Genomic DNA, 17,285 nt, shown 5'->3' on the forward strand with positions numbered 1-17,285 from the left:
GATTTAATTATTCAAAGAATGGCTTTCTTACAAAGATAAGAAATGTTCTGGACTATACAAAAGCACAATCTTATAAAAATCTTGCTTTGAAAAGGAAAAAATAAATAAATAAATAAATCAACCCCCCCCCAAAAAAAAGCAGCAATGAAATTTGAAGAATGGCACAATATATACTGCTTTTGGCAACACAATAATTTTCAAGAGCTCTAAAGTTAGTGACAGAAATCAGCACAAGAAAACAATGCACACAACCACAATAAAGGAATTTATACGATTAATTTCCATAATGGTCTACTTCTGTGCAGTTAATTCAGTATCCTGAGAAATATGTCACAGTGAACTGTGAGCTACAGTACTACATGTATTGCACAAAAGGTCACAGTATTTTTAGTGCAGCCGAGCTTGCACTCTTTGGATTTAAACCACTTATGCACTTGCATAAAAGCAAAGAATAAAGGCAATAGACTGACAAACCTGAGAGAACATTTGATTTGGGAATTTCTTTTTCTAAATATATAGTTATATTTTAATTATTAACCTACCTGATTTGACACAATTTGAGAACAGTTTTTAAAGGTTATTAAATGCCATCCCATAGGAGCTACTTGACTGTTTTCTTAAGCAAATGAAAATAACGTTGTTTGCACAGTGACATTACAAATTTTTTTATTTTATTATTATTATTATTTTTTTTTTTAAAAATGCATCGTATAACGTAGTCCCTGATTAAAATGGTTCAGGCTAAAAATACACATACAGTACAAATTGCATTGATTGGTTCAGTCATTAATTCAGTTGGGATCATATGAAATGCAAAGAAAGCTATTATGCTGTTACGATCATATTTTTAAAATCATTTAAAATATCACAGTATTTCATTATAAACTACCAACCTGTTTGAGCCAATATGGTCTCATTCAAAAGTTCACCAAATGTCATGAAATCATACTTGTATTTTATTTATACTATAAAACATCATTGGGATCACCAGAACAGTAACATGAAAAAGGAAAGTAAATTTATAATTTAAAAAAAAAAAATAAATAAAATATTTGAACATGTACTTGTGTGTGAAATGTTTTTGTTGCTGTTTCTATTCATACTGCGCATATTAACAAAGATACATTACAAATGGGTATTTCAAATTATGCTAAAATATTGAGCTCTCATATTTTGGGACATTCATTGCTAAGTAATAAACAGAACATGAGGGTTAAAACCATTCAATTGGAAAGAAGCTTCACCAGGTATCATACCGTCTTGTACTTATCTTTCCTAGTGCCTTCTATCCTTTGGCTACCCCCCAGGGCTGCAGACTGGCATGAGGCATGATAAACTGTGGTGGAGGTTTCTGGAAAACGTAGTAGCCAAGAACAGGAGCAGGTGGGGGAGTGCACACAGTTGTGAGCAACACAGGATTCTTCTTCTTGTACTGAGACCACACTGCTGTTGGGTGGTAGAAGTACTGAAGTCCTGCAAGCTTTAGGTAAATAAAGTAAAAATGATACAATTAATAAATGCCATTAATAATGTCAATTACATTCAAAGAAATATAGCTATTTAGAAACTGTTCAGTTAATTTGCTTGGTTTCAGGTGAAATTTGACAAATCAACTGATAGCTGGATGTTTTATGCAATATTATATTTCCATAATCAGGAAATCTTAAAATACCTCAAAATAAACTAGGATTATTTAGAATACATAGACTGCAAGCTGGCCTAGTGGTTAGCATGTCTGCCTCTCAACCGGGAGATCGTGAGTTCTACTTGTGGTCAGGTCATACCAAAGACCATCATAAAAATGGTACCTACTGCCATCTGGCGAGGCACCGCAATACAGATCACAGTACAGTAGGGACTCAAACTCTCACAATTACCAGAGGACTGGCCCCCCACTGTAACCCTACCTATGTAATAGGCGAGAAGCCGAGGGCAAGAGAAATGGAGATCGGCACTGCCCAATGTGCCTTAAGAGGCTGGTTAGTACTGGGACTAACTGCCTGGGAAGACCAGGTCCTGGCATGGGAGGGACTTTGACTTAAAATACATCTTCATTGGCCTACACATGACATTCATAAACTGCATATGAACTTTGAATTCATTTTCTTTTCCAAAATTTTAATTGCTGTTTTGCCTAATATCATAGGAACTAGGGATGAAGTATCTCTTTTGTCCAAGTTAACAAATATACTAGAAGATCTTTTGGTCTGGTGGCTTACTTACCCGAGATGTGGGGATTTTCTGTGGCTTTGGTTCCCTCACTCTGGGTCTCATAGCAATTACAAAAGGCTTGTCATCAGCCCTTTTCTCATCTTTTACTTTCTCTTTCTCCACCTCTCCTTCCTTTATCTCCTCGTCTGCATCACTAGAATCGTCCGAGCCGCAATCTGAAGAGGTCGCCGAGTGGTAGTCCGATGTCTCCACGTTCACCGGATCGGAGCTTTCGTGATGCAAATTGGACTCCTTATCTTCTAACTCCTCCTCCCCCTCTTCCTCACTGAAATGAGCCACTGTGAAATGCCTGCAATTTTCACCTGACCTGTTGGAGATCATAAAATATGCTACGGTTCTGAAAACTGAAATTTAATGCATAAATGTTCAAAAAAAAATATTATGTATGATCATCATCTTTATCACCGCTAACTTCCCTTTGTAAAGTCAATAATGTCAATACCTAAAACCCCAAACAATTTAGTTCAGGTTCATTCCACCCAAATCCACAGTCAGTTCCAGAATTATTGGCACCCCCGATAAAAAATGGCTTAAGAAAAGGTTATGGGGGAGTGTCTTTGTAATTAATTAGCTTAATTTAAAACTGAAAATATGAGAATTTAAAAACCCTTGGCATCCTTGCATTTAGTACTTTGTGTAACCTCCCTCTGTCAACATAATAGCACATAGAGCTCACAGTCAAAGAAATCTAAGACCGTGTCTCAATATAAAATCTTTCCTGATCCTCCAGAGTCTTAGGTCTTCAGGTCACTCTCCAGTGGAGCTTAATTATGGATTGGGATGGCTTGATTGATCACTGGACTATTTTTTGTTTAATTCAATATTCCTACTGGAAAATTGAATTACAACCTGTTGGCAGCTTTTTGGCAGCAGCAGAAGCCGGATTTTTGTTTAATCATTTAAACCAAGATGCTATGCATCCTAACATGATTCTTAGTGCCTTTGGGGGGGGGGGGGGGGGGGGGGGGGGGGGAATAAAAATAAAATATAAATAAATAAAACCCCCACACCACAGATCCTTGGTGGGGATTAGCTCTAATTTTAAAATATCTTTTTTTTTTTTTAATCTAATCTGAACATAGAACCTACTGTAGTTCCAGTCAAAGTTCCTCTAAACATCTAATAAACTTCAGTGTCTTTCGAATTCTGCAATTTGTTGGCATGGAGGGAATTAACCAAATTTGTTCATAACCTTTCTTGTCCCATGGGTGCCAATAATTTTGCAGCTGACTCTACACCTACAGTAGAACAAACTTCAGTGGCGTATAAAACTAGATTTCATAATTTCGCTCCCTAATTTCAATTAGTCAGACATGTAACTAATTGTGTGTGATTGTAAATGTATCACTTCAAGTTGTTCTATTTGTTTGGTACTTACCGTGCAGACACCTCAAGTGGGTCAATCCATAACGTGAGCTCACAGGGAAGACCCAGCTCTGATGGTCTTAGCTTGCTTTCCTCACAGGCTTGGAGCACAGAGTTGTCACATGGTGTGCTCTTGTTTATCCTGATACATCTGAGGAGGTGCAAATGGAGCTTAGAATAAATTCAGGTCCCACTAAAAGCCTCATATCTTTTAGTCCTGTCAGTTAGGTTGGATCCCAATCTGATCCAGAAAAGCTGGGTATTCTAGTGATATGAAGTTATATTAAGAGTTATTTACCTGTATGCCTGTCCCTTGTTAGGATTTTCTGGGTACCAGTGATCTGTGTACTTCTCACACAACAGCTCTTGCAGTTTAGTGGCAAACACTTTGGCCTTATCTTCATCAACATGTCCTCGCTCCAAGGCCAAGCGTTTCAGGAAGGTTACAGCAGCACTCACTTCTCTCTTCATCTCCTTGCTGCCTTAAGAATAGAAAACATTTCAATTCCACCTTGTTTTTTGCTCACCTGTGTGTTTTAAACAGTACATGACATGTCTAATTATTTTCCTGTTTTTAATTGTAAAACACCTTGTTATATCTGACTGGAGAGCTTGGAGGAAAGAAACCTTGTAGAAACAGTTTGGGGAAGACCCACATATGGTATGATGGTCCGGTGTCCACAAACTTTTAGCCATATAGTGTACACAGACTTAAAAAAAAAGTCTTCATTTTTGGGATACATCTGCGACATTTAAATAATGGATGCACTGCACTCAGTCTCTGGGCCTGTGCTCAAAAAGAATCAGACAGTAAATCTGAATATGAAGCTGCATTTGAAATGTTACACAAACCAAAACACACATTTGTAATTGCTGTAGATGGCTTGTTTATGTACTGAAACTGAACCTCTACTGATAACTAACTTCCATGTACTGTATATATGAATAATGGATTTTCCATTGCCCTTTCCATTAGTGAAAACAGGGTTTTACCTCGTTCTTTCCCTTATTCCAGCAGATGAGTTGCATATTACAGGTGTTTGCATAAAGAGGAACTGAGATGCAAATAAGTTTAGCACAGAGGCTGAAATTCATAAGAATATAGAAAGCCAGTTAGCCTTGAGAAAAATAGATATTCTGTACTTAGAAAATGTCCCAAACACTTTAGTTTATGCTTGGCATGGTCATCCACACAAAAGGCCTAACAGTAGAGGAGTGAAGTATTTGTGATATAACTGAAATAAGGCAAGAATCAGTTCTGTGACATTCAACATGTATGATGTTATGGGACATTCCACCGAATGAGTGCCATTTGCTTGTTGTACCACTCCCAAATTAAACTTAATTTGTTATATCTTTTCAACACTGATTATAATAACACACATATTTAACTATTCAAAATGTTAAAAGTAGTGCTGTCAAAAATGTCGCGTTATTAACGCTTTAACTTGACTCAATTTTAACGGCGATAATTTTTTTTAATCGCAAGATTAACGCTCTGTGACATGATGCCACGCCCCGCACAGCCAGAGTCCTCTGCCCTCCCCCGAAGAGCCACGGTGCTCGGCTGGTTTCGTTTTCCCATCGGCGGCTCCAGCCCCACTTTGCAGTGGCCGTGACAAGACGTGTTATGCTCTGCAATAAATTAAAAAAAAAACAAAAAAAAAAACATTGGTACAACCAGTGTTCGAACTATGCCGATATTTTCGGGGGGGGGGGGGTGGGGTGTCCCTTATTTTCCCTTGGGGGGGTGCTTGCGCTTGTCTCAGAGCGCGGCTCTCCATCGCGCGCTCACTTCGGATATGCAAATGCTTCCCGTTACACACGATTGCTATGTCAATAAACATCATTTTGCCAATATTTTAGAGACCCCCCAACATTTCCCAAATCATGTTTTCAAGGGATCTCATGTCTGTTTCAGGGGATCTCGGATCCCCCGTGTACCCCCGTAGTTCGAACGGTGAGTAAGCCCATTCACTTTTTTATGCTGATAAGAGAATTACAATGGTTTTTCATGTGACAAAAATGTGCGATTAAATTGCGATTAATCGCGAGTTAACTATGACAGTCGCGACATTAATCGCGATTAAATATTTTAAATCGCTTGACAGCACTAGTTAAAAGGCTACGTTATTTATTTTTTTACAAGGTTTGGAAGTCAAAGATGGCTGCATTTTTTCAGTCCTGTTACCAAAACTCAAAGTAACAGGACTGAGTTTTTAGCCTAGGATTAGCTAATACATGGAATTAAGCCACATGGCGTCATTGCTAATAGCATGACCACACTTAGCACATTCTAGTGATTTACCAAAATTCTGTATTTTTAAAATAAACAAATATCATCTAAGAAATAATTTAAGTAACAGGACAGTATGTTGACATTGACCTTATCAGTCAAAGTTAAAAAAAAAAATCAAATATACAGAAAAGTAAATGAGAGAACTAACTTTTGGTCTTCCCATGGCCTTCAGAAGACACAACTGATGTAACTTCCTGTTGAGCATGTGATTTATGGAATGTTCCAAATTTGTCAGATGGGGTAATATGTTTGGGTAACAGGACTGAGTGAAAACCCAGGGACACGACTAAAATGTGTATTTTAACTAAGATATTGTGGATTTCTTATGAAAAAAATATATTTAAACCATGGATAGGATATGAAGTCACACAACAGTGCAAAAGAAATACTGTTTCTGAAGGATTTTAATCATAATATTTCATAGTTAAGTATAAAGTTAGAGTGCGGGGACAGGTAACACATGCTATTTTTCAGTGTTTTAGGTAGTTTTTATTAATCCTTACAATTATATATCTTAAATTTGAAATCAGATCAATGTGCAGGACATTCTACATAATAAGGAAATGTATTTTAAAAGTACATTATGTGCATTTATACATATAATTTTCTAGGGACGGAAATGGCACAGATTCGGTGGAATGGCTCTTATCATGGCTGCTGTTACCACTGAAGACAGCATTTTTGTAAAGAATACATTGTAGTGTCTGACAGAATTGAACTGAACACCGTGAGAGAAGCCTGGATTAAAAAAAAAACATTATATATTTCAATGCTATTTTTCTTTCAATCCATCAATCTTTCTGGAAAAATAGAGCCATGACCTTCAGCATAAGGGACACTGTGGTGTGTATTTCTTGAACTCAAAGGATGAATTCAAAGTGTGTGTGTGTGCGCGTGCACATGCTATATAGTGTTCTTCATAATTATTGGCACCCCTTGTAAAGATTAGTAAAAAGGGTTAAAGAAAAAGTAAAATCTTGAGGTTTCCAAGTCTCCAAAACCACCATCAGGTGTCCCCTCCATGCCAACAGGAAACTAAAACCGGGTCGTCATTGGATTTCCAGCAGGACAATGATCCGAAGCATATGTCCAAATCAACACAAAAATGGTTAGCTGGGCACAGAATCAAGCTTCTGTCATGGCCATCTCAGTCCCCTGACTTGAACCCAATTGAAAACCTGTGGGCTGAGCTGAAGAGAAGAGAGCACAAGAGAGGGCCGAGGACCCTGGATGATCTGGAGAGACTGTGTAAAAAGGAATGGTCTCAGATGCCCTGCTCTGTATCTCCAACCTTATAAAATGTTATAAGAGAAGACTCAGTGCTGTTTTACTGGCAAAGGGAGGTTGTATAAAGTATTAAATGCAGGGGTGCCAATAATAGTGGCACATGTGTTTTTGCTGAAAATAATTACTTCTTGATGAGGGATTTAATACTTTGTACAGCCTCCCATTGGAGACTTGGAAATCCCAAGATTTTCTTTTTTCTTGGAATTCACCAACAGTGATCCTTGGGGATTTTTTTTTTTTTTTGCCTCTTACTATACTCCTCACTGGGCAAAATAAACTTGGGTCCTCTTCCAGGCAAGTTTGTCACAGTTCCAGTTGGTGTCCACTTTTTATTTTTAAATTATTATTGCCACAACAGTGGAAATGGACATTTTCAGGTGAGTACACACACACATATACATACATACACACACACATACACACACACATACACACACACATACACACATGCATACATACACACACTTTTTTTTTTAATAGCCATTCCCCGACTTATGAAGGTCAACACACTTCTCCCTCATTTGGTTTGTGTGTTCTTTTATCTTTCCCATGTTGATGGATGACTACGGGAATTTAGCCTTGGCGTCACCTCATATTTGTACCCCTGTTAATCAGGAAGTCATGGATTACAGCTTAAAAAAGTTCCTCCACACCCCAATCAACTCAACAATGTACAATTTAAATGGGGAAACCTGCTTCAGGTACATCGTGTTTGCTATCATTTCCAGGTGTGCCAATAATAGTGGCATATGTTTTTGTTAAGTAATTATTTCTTGATGAGGGATTTGTTTTTCTCTGAATAAATTTTTCAATTAAAGGTTGGATTTGCCTCATTTTTTCAGTGTGACACATACATATATATATACACACACACACACACACACACACACACACACACACACAATGACATGTCTCATTGGGACAACTTGTTCATGTGAATTTTTCTTTGTTTAAAAGCAAAATGGTTTTCTGGGGATAACTAAATACTGCTCCTGTATTATGCAACAGTTTGTAATACCCACAAGTTCAGAGTGCTCCAATTTGTCTCAAGTAATGTTAGTCTTCTTGTACATACAGATAAGGTACATTCTGATACCCAAAACAATTTTATGCAACCTTTGCAACATGTCTATTTCTGTCCTCAAATCAACCTGGCATTTTCCACTGCAACTGAGCACAAACATCTTTTAATAGATTGCAACTATATATAAACTTTGTAGAGGTTTACTACACTGATTCATAGATATACAACCCCAATTCCAAAATCAAAGTACAAATTGTAAATAAAAACGGAATGCAATAATTTACAAAATCTCAAAAACTGATATTGTATTCACAATAGAACATAGACAAATGTCAAATGTCGAAAGTGAGACATTTTGAAATTTCATGCCAAATATTGGCTCATTTGAAATTTCATGACAGCAACACATCTCAAAAAAGTTGGGACAGGGGCAATAAGAGGCTGGAAAAGTTAAAGGTACAAAAAAAAGGAACAGCTGGAGGACCAAACTGCAACTCATTAGGTCAATTGGCAATAGGTCATTAACATGACTGGGTATAAAAAGAGCATCTTGGAGTGGCAGTGGCTCTCAGAAGTAAAGATGGGAAGAGGATCACCAATCCCCCTAATTCTGCGCCGACAAATAGTGTAGCAATATCAGAAAGGAGTTTGACAGTGTAAAATTGCAAAGAGTTTGAACATATCATCATCATCTACAATGCATAATATCATCAAAAGATTCAGAGAATCTGGAAGAATCTCTGTGCGTAAGGGTCAAGGCCGGAAAACCATACTGGGTGCCCGTGATCTTCGGGCCGTTAGACGGCACTGCATCACATACAGGCATGCTTCTGTATTGGAAATCACAAAATGGGCTCAGGAATATTTCCAGAGAACATTATCTGTGAACACAATTCACCGTGCCATCTGCCGTTGCCAGCTAAAACTCTATAGTTCAAAGAAGAAGCCGTATCTCAACGTGATCCAGAAGCGCAGACGTCTTCTCTGGGCCAAGGCTCATTTAAAATGGACTGTGGCAAAGTGGAAAACTGTTCTGTGGTCAGACGAATCAAAATTTGAAGTTCTTTATGGAAATCAGGGACGCCGTGTCATTCGGACTAAAGAGGAGAAGGACGACCCGAGTTGTTATCAGTGCTCAGTTCAGAAGCCTGCATCTCTGATGGTATGGGGTTGCATTAGTGCATGTGGCATGGACAACTTACACATCTGGAAAGACACCATCAATGCTGAAAGGTATATCCAGGTTCTAGAGCAACATATGCTCCCATCCAGACGACGTCTCTTTCAGGGAAGACCTTGCATTTTCCAACATGACAATGCCAAACCACATACTGCATCAATTACAGCATCATGGCTGCGTAGAAGAAGGGTCCGGGTACTGAACTGGCCAGCCTGCAGTCCAGATCTTTCACCCATAGAAAACATTTGGCGCATCATAAAACGGAAGATACGACAAAAAAGACCTAAGACAGTTGAGCAACTAGAATCCTACATTAGACAAGAAGGGGTTAACATTCCTATCCCTAAACTTGAGCAACTTGTCTCCTCAGTCCCCAGACGTTTACAGACTGTTGTAAAGAGAAAAGGGGATGTCTCACAGTGGTAAACATGGCCTTGTCCCAACTTTGAGATGTGGTGTTGTCATGAAATTTAAAAATCACCTAATTTTTCTCTTTAAATGATACATTTTCTCAGTTTAAACATTTGATATTTCATCTATGTTCTATTCCGAATAAAATATGGAATTTTGAAACTTCCACATCATTGCATTCCGTTTTTATTCACAATTTGTACTTTGTCCCAACTTTTTTGGAATCGGGGTTGTAAAAGCAAAACCATAGTCAATTAAAAAAAACCCACACACATCTCATGTTCCTATGTTTAGATTGATTATTTGTTAAAAAAAAACCTTGACTTTTAAAAGATCATTGTTTCCACAATAAAAATGGAAATTGTATTTTTATATCCAGCACCACTCAAAAGTTTGGACACACCTAATTCAGTGTGTAATACGTTTTTCTTTATTTTTATTCATTAAATGTCACTTCATGCCTTAAAGTAATGATGGGCTGTTGTTTCTCTTTACTTAGTTGAGCAGTTGACATAATATGTATGGACTACTACATATTATTTTGTTTGGATCTGTTTCACAGTATCAAGAAGAGTCTGGAAGTCTGTATGTCAGTTAGTCAGAGAGTACCTTGGAATGACACTGCAATGACTCACAGGCCCTGATTAGAACAGATGAAGACAAAAATTCATCATTTGAGTATGAAAAGTATTACATAGTAAGGGTTTTTGCCTATTGGTTACAATTTAAAGCGCAAGCGAAACTTCTTAACACATGTTGATATAGTTAGGAATTTCAAGACACAGATGGATCGACTTTAGAAACCTTAATAAGAAGTGGAAGAAAATAAATTAACCAAACTCAGCACATTTTAGACAAATTTCTGGAGAGTTGAACCAACTTCATGTACATCATTAAATATAGGTTTATAGATAACCAACTGTTCCATAATGACACAAAAAGGTGAGGATATACTGTATAGAGACCATGTTCAGGGAATAACATTGTGTTACATCACGTGGCTGAAACTCTCACAATGTGGCTTGACTTGAAAGATTTATGTAGATCATACTTGGTTCTTCTTTTAAGAGTTTGAAAATGAAGAGGGAAATACCTAAATGGAGGAAATTTTAAACATAATTTCCATAGAACAAGCCTTGTCAGAATCAGAATGTATTGTCATTGTACCAAATACAACGAAATTAAAAGTTAACCTTAAAGTGCAAGACCACATAAAAATAGAATTAAAAAAATATTATTTTAAATTGTATTGTAGTAGCTCTGTATAATGCTCTCATAGTCCGAATGAGACTTGTTTGTTTTCCTTTAATTTCCCTACAGTTCTCTTCTTCCAAGCCTAGTAGTCTACTATCATTTCTATTATAATTACTATTATTCTATGAATATTAACTAAAACCTGAAATATTTATAGCAAAAAAAAGAAGTTTTAAAAAGCCTCTTAAAATATGTATAATTAATCAGGCTAATTATAGCTATAATAAATTATCTCCTCGATTAGACTTCTTTCTAGACATGTACATTATGGTTATCCATATAGACTATAAACATAATGGTCTATTTAATCTCATTTCTTTGCCACTTGTATAGTTTGTATCTGACTTATTTAACTTTAACAGAACTCACCTTGCATCTGTTAACCAAAGGATCGAAGATAGTAAAGGTATGATGTCCCCAAAAATGATGCTGAAATCTTTATTATTCGCCGTTACTTCCCTATTAAAGTGTGCTATAGAAGTCCACGTTTTGCTCTGGCTTTGTGTTCAACCAAGTAGACTTTCCCAACAAAAAAAATTAACATATGGTCGCGCTTAAATCCGCATTCTGTATTACTAAACAGTATGTGACAATATTACGCCACCATGTCAATAGACTGTTTTGACACTACTTAGTACAGTAGTATGGGATTTGAGACGTGACCGATGACTCACTTCCTTGTTCGGGTTTCTGGGTAATACCAGTTATTTCCCACCCACTTTACAACTCACGAACAGGATGACAAATGATAGACGCCTCGGAAACGAACCAAATATGGACAGTCAAGGAAGCGTTGTAAACAAAAGCATCTTTTAATGCATCACACCTAATAAAACAAACAAAAATATAGAAATTAAAAATATAAACAATTATTAATATGTTAATAAACATAACTATTTTTTTATATATTTCAATATAAATATAATATAAAATATTCATTATAAAGATAAATCTAAAAATATTAAACCAAATAATATAATTTCTTGGCGTCACTGTGGTGTAGTGGTTAGCGCTGAGACCTCACAGCAAGAAGGTCCAGGTTCGAGCCCCGTGGCTGGCAAGGGCCTTTCTGTGCGGAGTTTGCATGGTGTCCGCGTGGGTTTCATCCGTGCTCCGGTTTCCCCCACAGTCCAAAGACATGCAGGTTAGGTTAACTGGTGACTCTAAATTGACCGTAGGTGTGAATGTGAGTGTGAATGGTTGTCTGTGTCTATGTGTCAGCCCTGTGATGACCTGGCGACTTGTCCAGGGTGTACCCCGCCTCTCGCCCGTAGTCAGCTGGGATAGCGACCCTGCGACACAGCTTGCCTGCGACCCTGTAGAACAGGATAAAGCGGCTAGAGATAATGAGATGAGATGAGATTATAAAGATAAATCTAAAAATATTAAACCAAATAATATAATTCCTTGGCGGCACGGTGGTGTAGTGGTTAGTGCTGAGGCCTCACAGCAAGAAGGTCCAGGTTCGAGCCCCGTGGCCGGCGAGGGCCTTTCTGTGCGGAGTTTGCATGTTGTCAGTGTGGGTCTCCTCCGGGTGCTCTGGTTTCCCCCACAATCCAAAGACATGCAGGTTAGGTTAACTGGTGACTCTAAATTGACTGTGAGTGTGAATGGTTGTCTATGTGTCAGCCCTGTGATGACCTGGCGACTTGTCCAGGGTGTACCCCGCCTTTCTCCCATAGTTAGCTGGGATAGGCTCCAGCTTGCCTGCGACCCTGTAGGACAGGATAAAGTGGCTAGAGATAATGAGATGAGATGAGATGAGGCTCCAGCTTGCCTGCAACCCTGTAGAACAGGATAAAGCGGCTAGAGATAATGAGATGAGATGAGGCTCCAGCTTGCCTGCAACCCTGTAGAACAGGATAAAGCGGCTAGAGGAGATGAGAATATAATTTATTTTTTGTTGAATCAAGAATAGAAAATGCAATTTTAATGCACTGTTATAATAATCAAGATTTGATTAAATTAGTCTGTAATTTCCAACTGAGTTTTTTGTTCTGAAGAGAGAGAGAGAGAGAGAGAGAGAGAGAGAGAGAGAGAGAGAGATTGTGGTGGAAACAAACCTTTCCACTCCTGGTCAATAGGGTTTATGAAGTTTGTAAAGGAAATTGACATATACTGTACATTGTAATAATGCATGCACTGCACCAAAGGTAAACTTTTCAAAGATATGACATGAAATGAAGATACTGTGCTGAGTGGGCATAGATAAAGCATTCTGCAGTGGTCAAAAGTGGATCAAAACAGTGAAATAAATATTTTTCTCTTGAATTTTGATTTATTATTATTATTGCAGGTGAAGAGAAAACACCCTCATTCACACCCAGGGCAATTAAGACTAGTTCTCAATCCACCTACCACTGGTGGGAGGAAATCAGACAACCCAGAGGAAAAGCCCACTCAGACATGGGGAGAACACATGAAACTCCACACAGACAATAAACAAAGCTCAGACTTGAACCTTGGAGCTGTGACACAGCAATGTTACCCATTGTGCCACCAGACTTCCCTACCAAAATTTTCTATCTAACAAAAGTTTCTACCTTCACAGCAGTAAGCTAGGCAGAGCCAGGGAGGGGCTTGGGGTGCTGCAGCTACCCCAGGAAAGCCATAGAACCCCTTAGCACCCCCCAAAATTTCTGCGGTTTATTTTGAATTTTTAATGTATGAAAACTATAATTCATAAATAAAAAATAAATATATTCATATAACATTATAGTACAGGTTCTAAGGTCCAAAAACTGGACCAATTGTTCAGATTGTGAAGAAAGCATGAAAGTTGGCATGGATAACCTTTAGGCCAAGCTTAATAAATTTAGGGGTGGACACACGTGAAATATGCATAATGAGTGGGCGTGGCACCTCATGTTCAAAATGGCTGCCATAAGGTGTGAAAATGCAGGAAAGAATGGGAAAAAAACTGAACCATCAACACATTTCTGCCTTGAAACTTCTGAAACTAGCTTTATTATAAAATGAACCACTTTGATTACATATTTAATACATTTCTGTACAAGAAAATGAGATTTCCATGCAAATGAATACATAATGAGCTCATTTGCATACATGAAAAACATTGTCAAAACGTGGATGATGATGTAAATTCTCATCCCATCATCTCATCATCTCTAGCTGCTTTATCCTGTTCCACAGGGTCGCAGGCAAGCTGGAGCCTATCCCAGCTGACTACGGGCGAAAGGCGGGGTACACCCTGGACAAGTCGCCAGGTCATCACAGGGCTGACACATAGACACAAACAACCATTCACACTCACATTCACACCTACGGTCAATTTTAGAGTCACCAGTTAACCTAACCTGCATGTCTTTGGACTGTGGGGGAAACCGGAGCACCCGGAGGAAACCCACGCGGACACGGGGAGAACATGCAAACTCCACACAGAAAGGCCCTCGCCGGCCACGGGGCTCGAACCCGGACCTTCTTGCTGTGAGGCGACAGCGCTAACCACTACACCACCGTGCCGCCATGATGTAAATTAAGACTACTATATTCATATAGCAACATTCTTTATCTTAATTGAAAATGAAATACTAATTTTGTATCTGACCAAAAGAAACTATTTCAATTATGAATATATAATTAGCTCATTACTAAATTGGCTTGTTTTGATATGAAACATACACATTTGTGACAGATTGGTTACCTCAATTATTGTCATATACACATAAAGAGGCTTTGCTATTCTAAAAAATTAAGAAATCATAACAGCAACCTATATTTGTAATAGACTGCATATTATTGCATATATATCTACTAGCAGGGGCGGCACGGTGGTGTAGTGGTTAGCACTGTCACCTCACAGCAAGAAGGTCCTGGGTTCGAGCCCAGCAGCCGGCGAGGGCCTTTCTGTGTGGAGTTTGCATGCTCTCCCCGTGTCTGCGTGGGTTTCCTCCGGGTGCTCTGGTTTCCCCCACAGTCCAAAGACATGCAGGTTAGGCTAATTGGTGGCTCTAAATTGACCGTAGGTGTGAATGCGAGTGTGAATGGTTGTTTGTCTCTGTATCAGCCCTGCGATGATTTGGCGACTTGTCCAGGGTGTACCCCGCCTCTCGTCCATAGTCAGCTGGGATACGCTCCAGCTTGCCTGCGACTCTGTAGAACAGGATAAGCAGCTACAGATGATGGATGGATGGATGGATGGATGGATATCTACTAGCACATCTGCACATACGATAAGTGGGTATAGAAATAAACTGCCAATGTGTAGTAACCCATGAACTGGCAATAATAGCAATTTCTGTGATGTTTAGTTCTAGTAGAAGTTACATTAGGTTAACAACATGTTATTTAACATTAATGTCTTGCAAATTAGCCTCTGACAAATTAATGTGTATTCATTTTTGTTTCCTTTTAGCAAACACCTTTCAGGTATTTATATAATACAAACAAATTAACAAATATACAATGATATTTTGTTATCACACTCATGAGCTGGCGCTGGACAGAACCCAGGTGGTGATGTTTACTTGCAAAATATAAAAAATACTTAAACATATAAGCTCTCACATTGTGGGTATCTGTCGATCTATGTTTTTTGATGTTTTACAGTGACTGTTCAGTTCCATGGCAAGCCAGTGTGAATGTAACAAGAAAACAATTTCAACAACGCATAATTCCAAAGAGATAAGTAAGCAGCTTATTTTCAGCTAGCTGCGTATATACATGTCTTTTGATGACACTGCATTATAACAGGTTAGAGTGAAGTCAAAGACAAAGGAACCAATTCTCTTGCAAATCAGTTTCATTCTACAGCAGAATATCTATGAGTCATTTCTTGATCTTGATCCATGCTGCTGAGTATAATGCCGCTTTTCCACTACAAACGCGGCTGAGCCGTGCCGTGCCGAGTCGAGCTGAGTCGAGCTGAGCGGGGCTGTTGGAGTTGCATTTCGACTACAACCGCGCTGAACCGTGCTGGCTGGAAGTGGGTGGACACATTGGGTGGAGTTAGCGAAAGTGGGTGGACGTCACGTGATGTCGTTAAGCAGCGCAAACAGTGACATCAGTGACAGTGGCGGAACAAGTCAGAGCCGGGCCGGGGGCGGGGCAAATGACCGGGCCCTTTATTAAAGCTTATCATAACATCATTTTAGGCTACAAAATGTCCGCAACTGCGGTGTTTACCAATTTCAACACTACCGGGTGCAACTATGTTATTTAGTACATCAAGTCCTTCAAACGAACATGTAACTCAGAAACAAAAACACATTAGGATACTGTACATGGCTCATAATAAAACATCAATAGCCTATACTGCGCACATTATTTGAAGGGCATACGAATGAGCGCTCAGAGGTTGCAACGGTGACAGGAAGAGTCAGAAATAAAAGGAGGGCGGTGCAAACCTCACTGAATGCACTGTGTTTACCAATTTCAACACTACGGGGTGCAACTATGTTATTTTGTACATTAAGTCCTTCAAACGAATATGTAACTCAGAAATAAAAAAACATTAGGTGACATACTGTACATGGCTCATAATAAAACATCAATAGCCTACTGCGCGCATTATTTGAAGGGCATACGACGAGCCTTGCGCTCCGCGAACTCGTCCACGATGCTCTGTATGTCACTGATTCAGTGATCTTTTAAGTGGTAGTCTCACGACCCGGATAGTAAACAATAAACATGGAGGACATGGAGTCGTTAGTGTTGCTGGTCTTGGTGCTGTGGCTTGTTGTCACCGACAACGCCAACAGATACTGGCAAGAGCGTATAGATGAGGCGAGGCGCATAAGGCTTCAGAAATTCTCGTAATTCGTAATTCTTCTTCTTCTTCCGGGTTTGCGGTGTTTACAGATCCCAGCGCGCTTGCGGGGCGTGTGTGGGCATGTGAGGACACGCCTCCTCACCAATCAGTGCACAGGGGAGTGTCTGCTCACGCCCCCAACCTCACTCGGCACGGCTTGGCTCGCTTCAGCCCCACTCCAAAACGGTGCGAGTTTTAGGGGCTAAGCAGGGCTGAAACGAGCTGAGTCGTGCTGGTTTTTGGTAGTCGAAACGCGAGCCGTGTCGGGCTGAAGTGAGCTGAAGCGAGCTGAAGTGAGCTGAAAAAGGGTAGTGGAAAAGGGCCATAAGTGTTGTTTAGACAGCAGCATGCATGCGATCACTGCACAGCCACCTTCACAAACACAGAGCTCTGTGCAGGCCAGTGCATTATGCTTGCACTTACATTGTCCCCTGCATGCTTTCTTGCAGCCACAATGAATGAG

At 39.2% G+C, this 17,285-nt stretch overlaps 1 protein-coding gene across 5 annotated transcripts; it reads right to left on the reverse strand.

Moving 5' to 3' along the window:
- Positions 1 to 1,063: 1,063 nt before the first annotated feature.
- Positions 1,064 to 11,593, reverse strand: si:dkey-79d12.5 (maternal B9.15 protein). 5 transcript variants are annotated; one of them, XM_060920428.1, is made up of 6 exons: positions 11,422 to 11,593; positions 10,408 to 10,438; positions 3,896 to 4,079; positions 3,611 to 3,748; positions 2,224 to 2,539; positions 1,064 to 1,480 (listed from the first exon to the last, which is right to left on the reverse strand). In XM_060920428.1, exons 3-6 carry the CDS (start codon positions 4,066 to 4,068, stop codon positions 1,286 to 1,288), a joined length of 822 nt encoding a protein of 273 aa, XP_060776411.1. In that variant the 5' UTR covers positions 4,069 to 4,079; positions 10,408 to 10,438; positions 11,422 to 11,593; the 3' UTR covers positions 1,064 to 1,285. The 5 variants fall into 5 exon arrangements, with proteins under 5 accessions (XP_060776411.1, XP_060776407.1, XP_060776409.1 ...); XM_060920424.1 differs by lacking the exons at positions 10,408 to 10,438; positions 11,422 to 11,593 and adding exons at positions 4,187 to 4,384; positions 4,591 to 5,220 and having other exon boundaries at positions 3,896 to 4,075; XM_060920426.1 differs by lacking the exon at positions 10,408 to 10,438 and having other exon boundaries at positions 3,896 to 4,075.
- Positions 11,594 to 17,285: the final 5,692 nt, after the last annotated feature.

This window comes from Neoarius graeffei, chromosome 5 (genome assembly GCF_027579695.1).
Source record: "Neoarius graeffei isolate fNeoGra1 chromosome 5, fNeoGra1.pri, whole genome shotgun sequence".
Taxonomy (NCBI): Eukaryota; Metazoa; Chordata; class Actinopteri; order Siluriformes; family Ariidae; genus Neoarius; species Neoarius graeffei.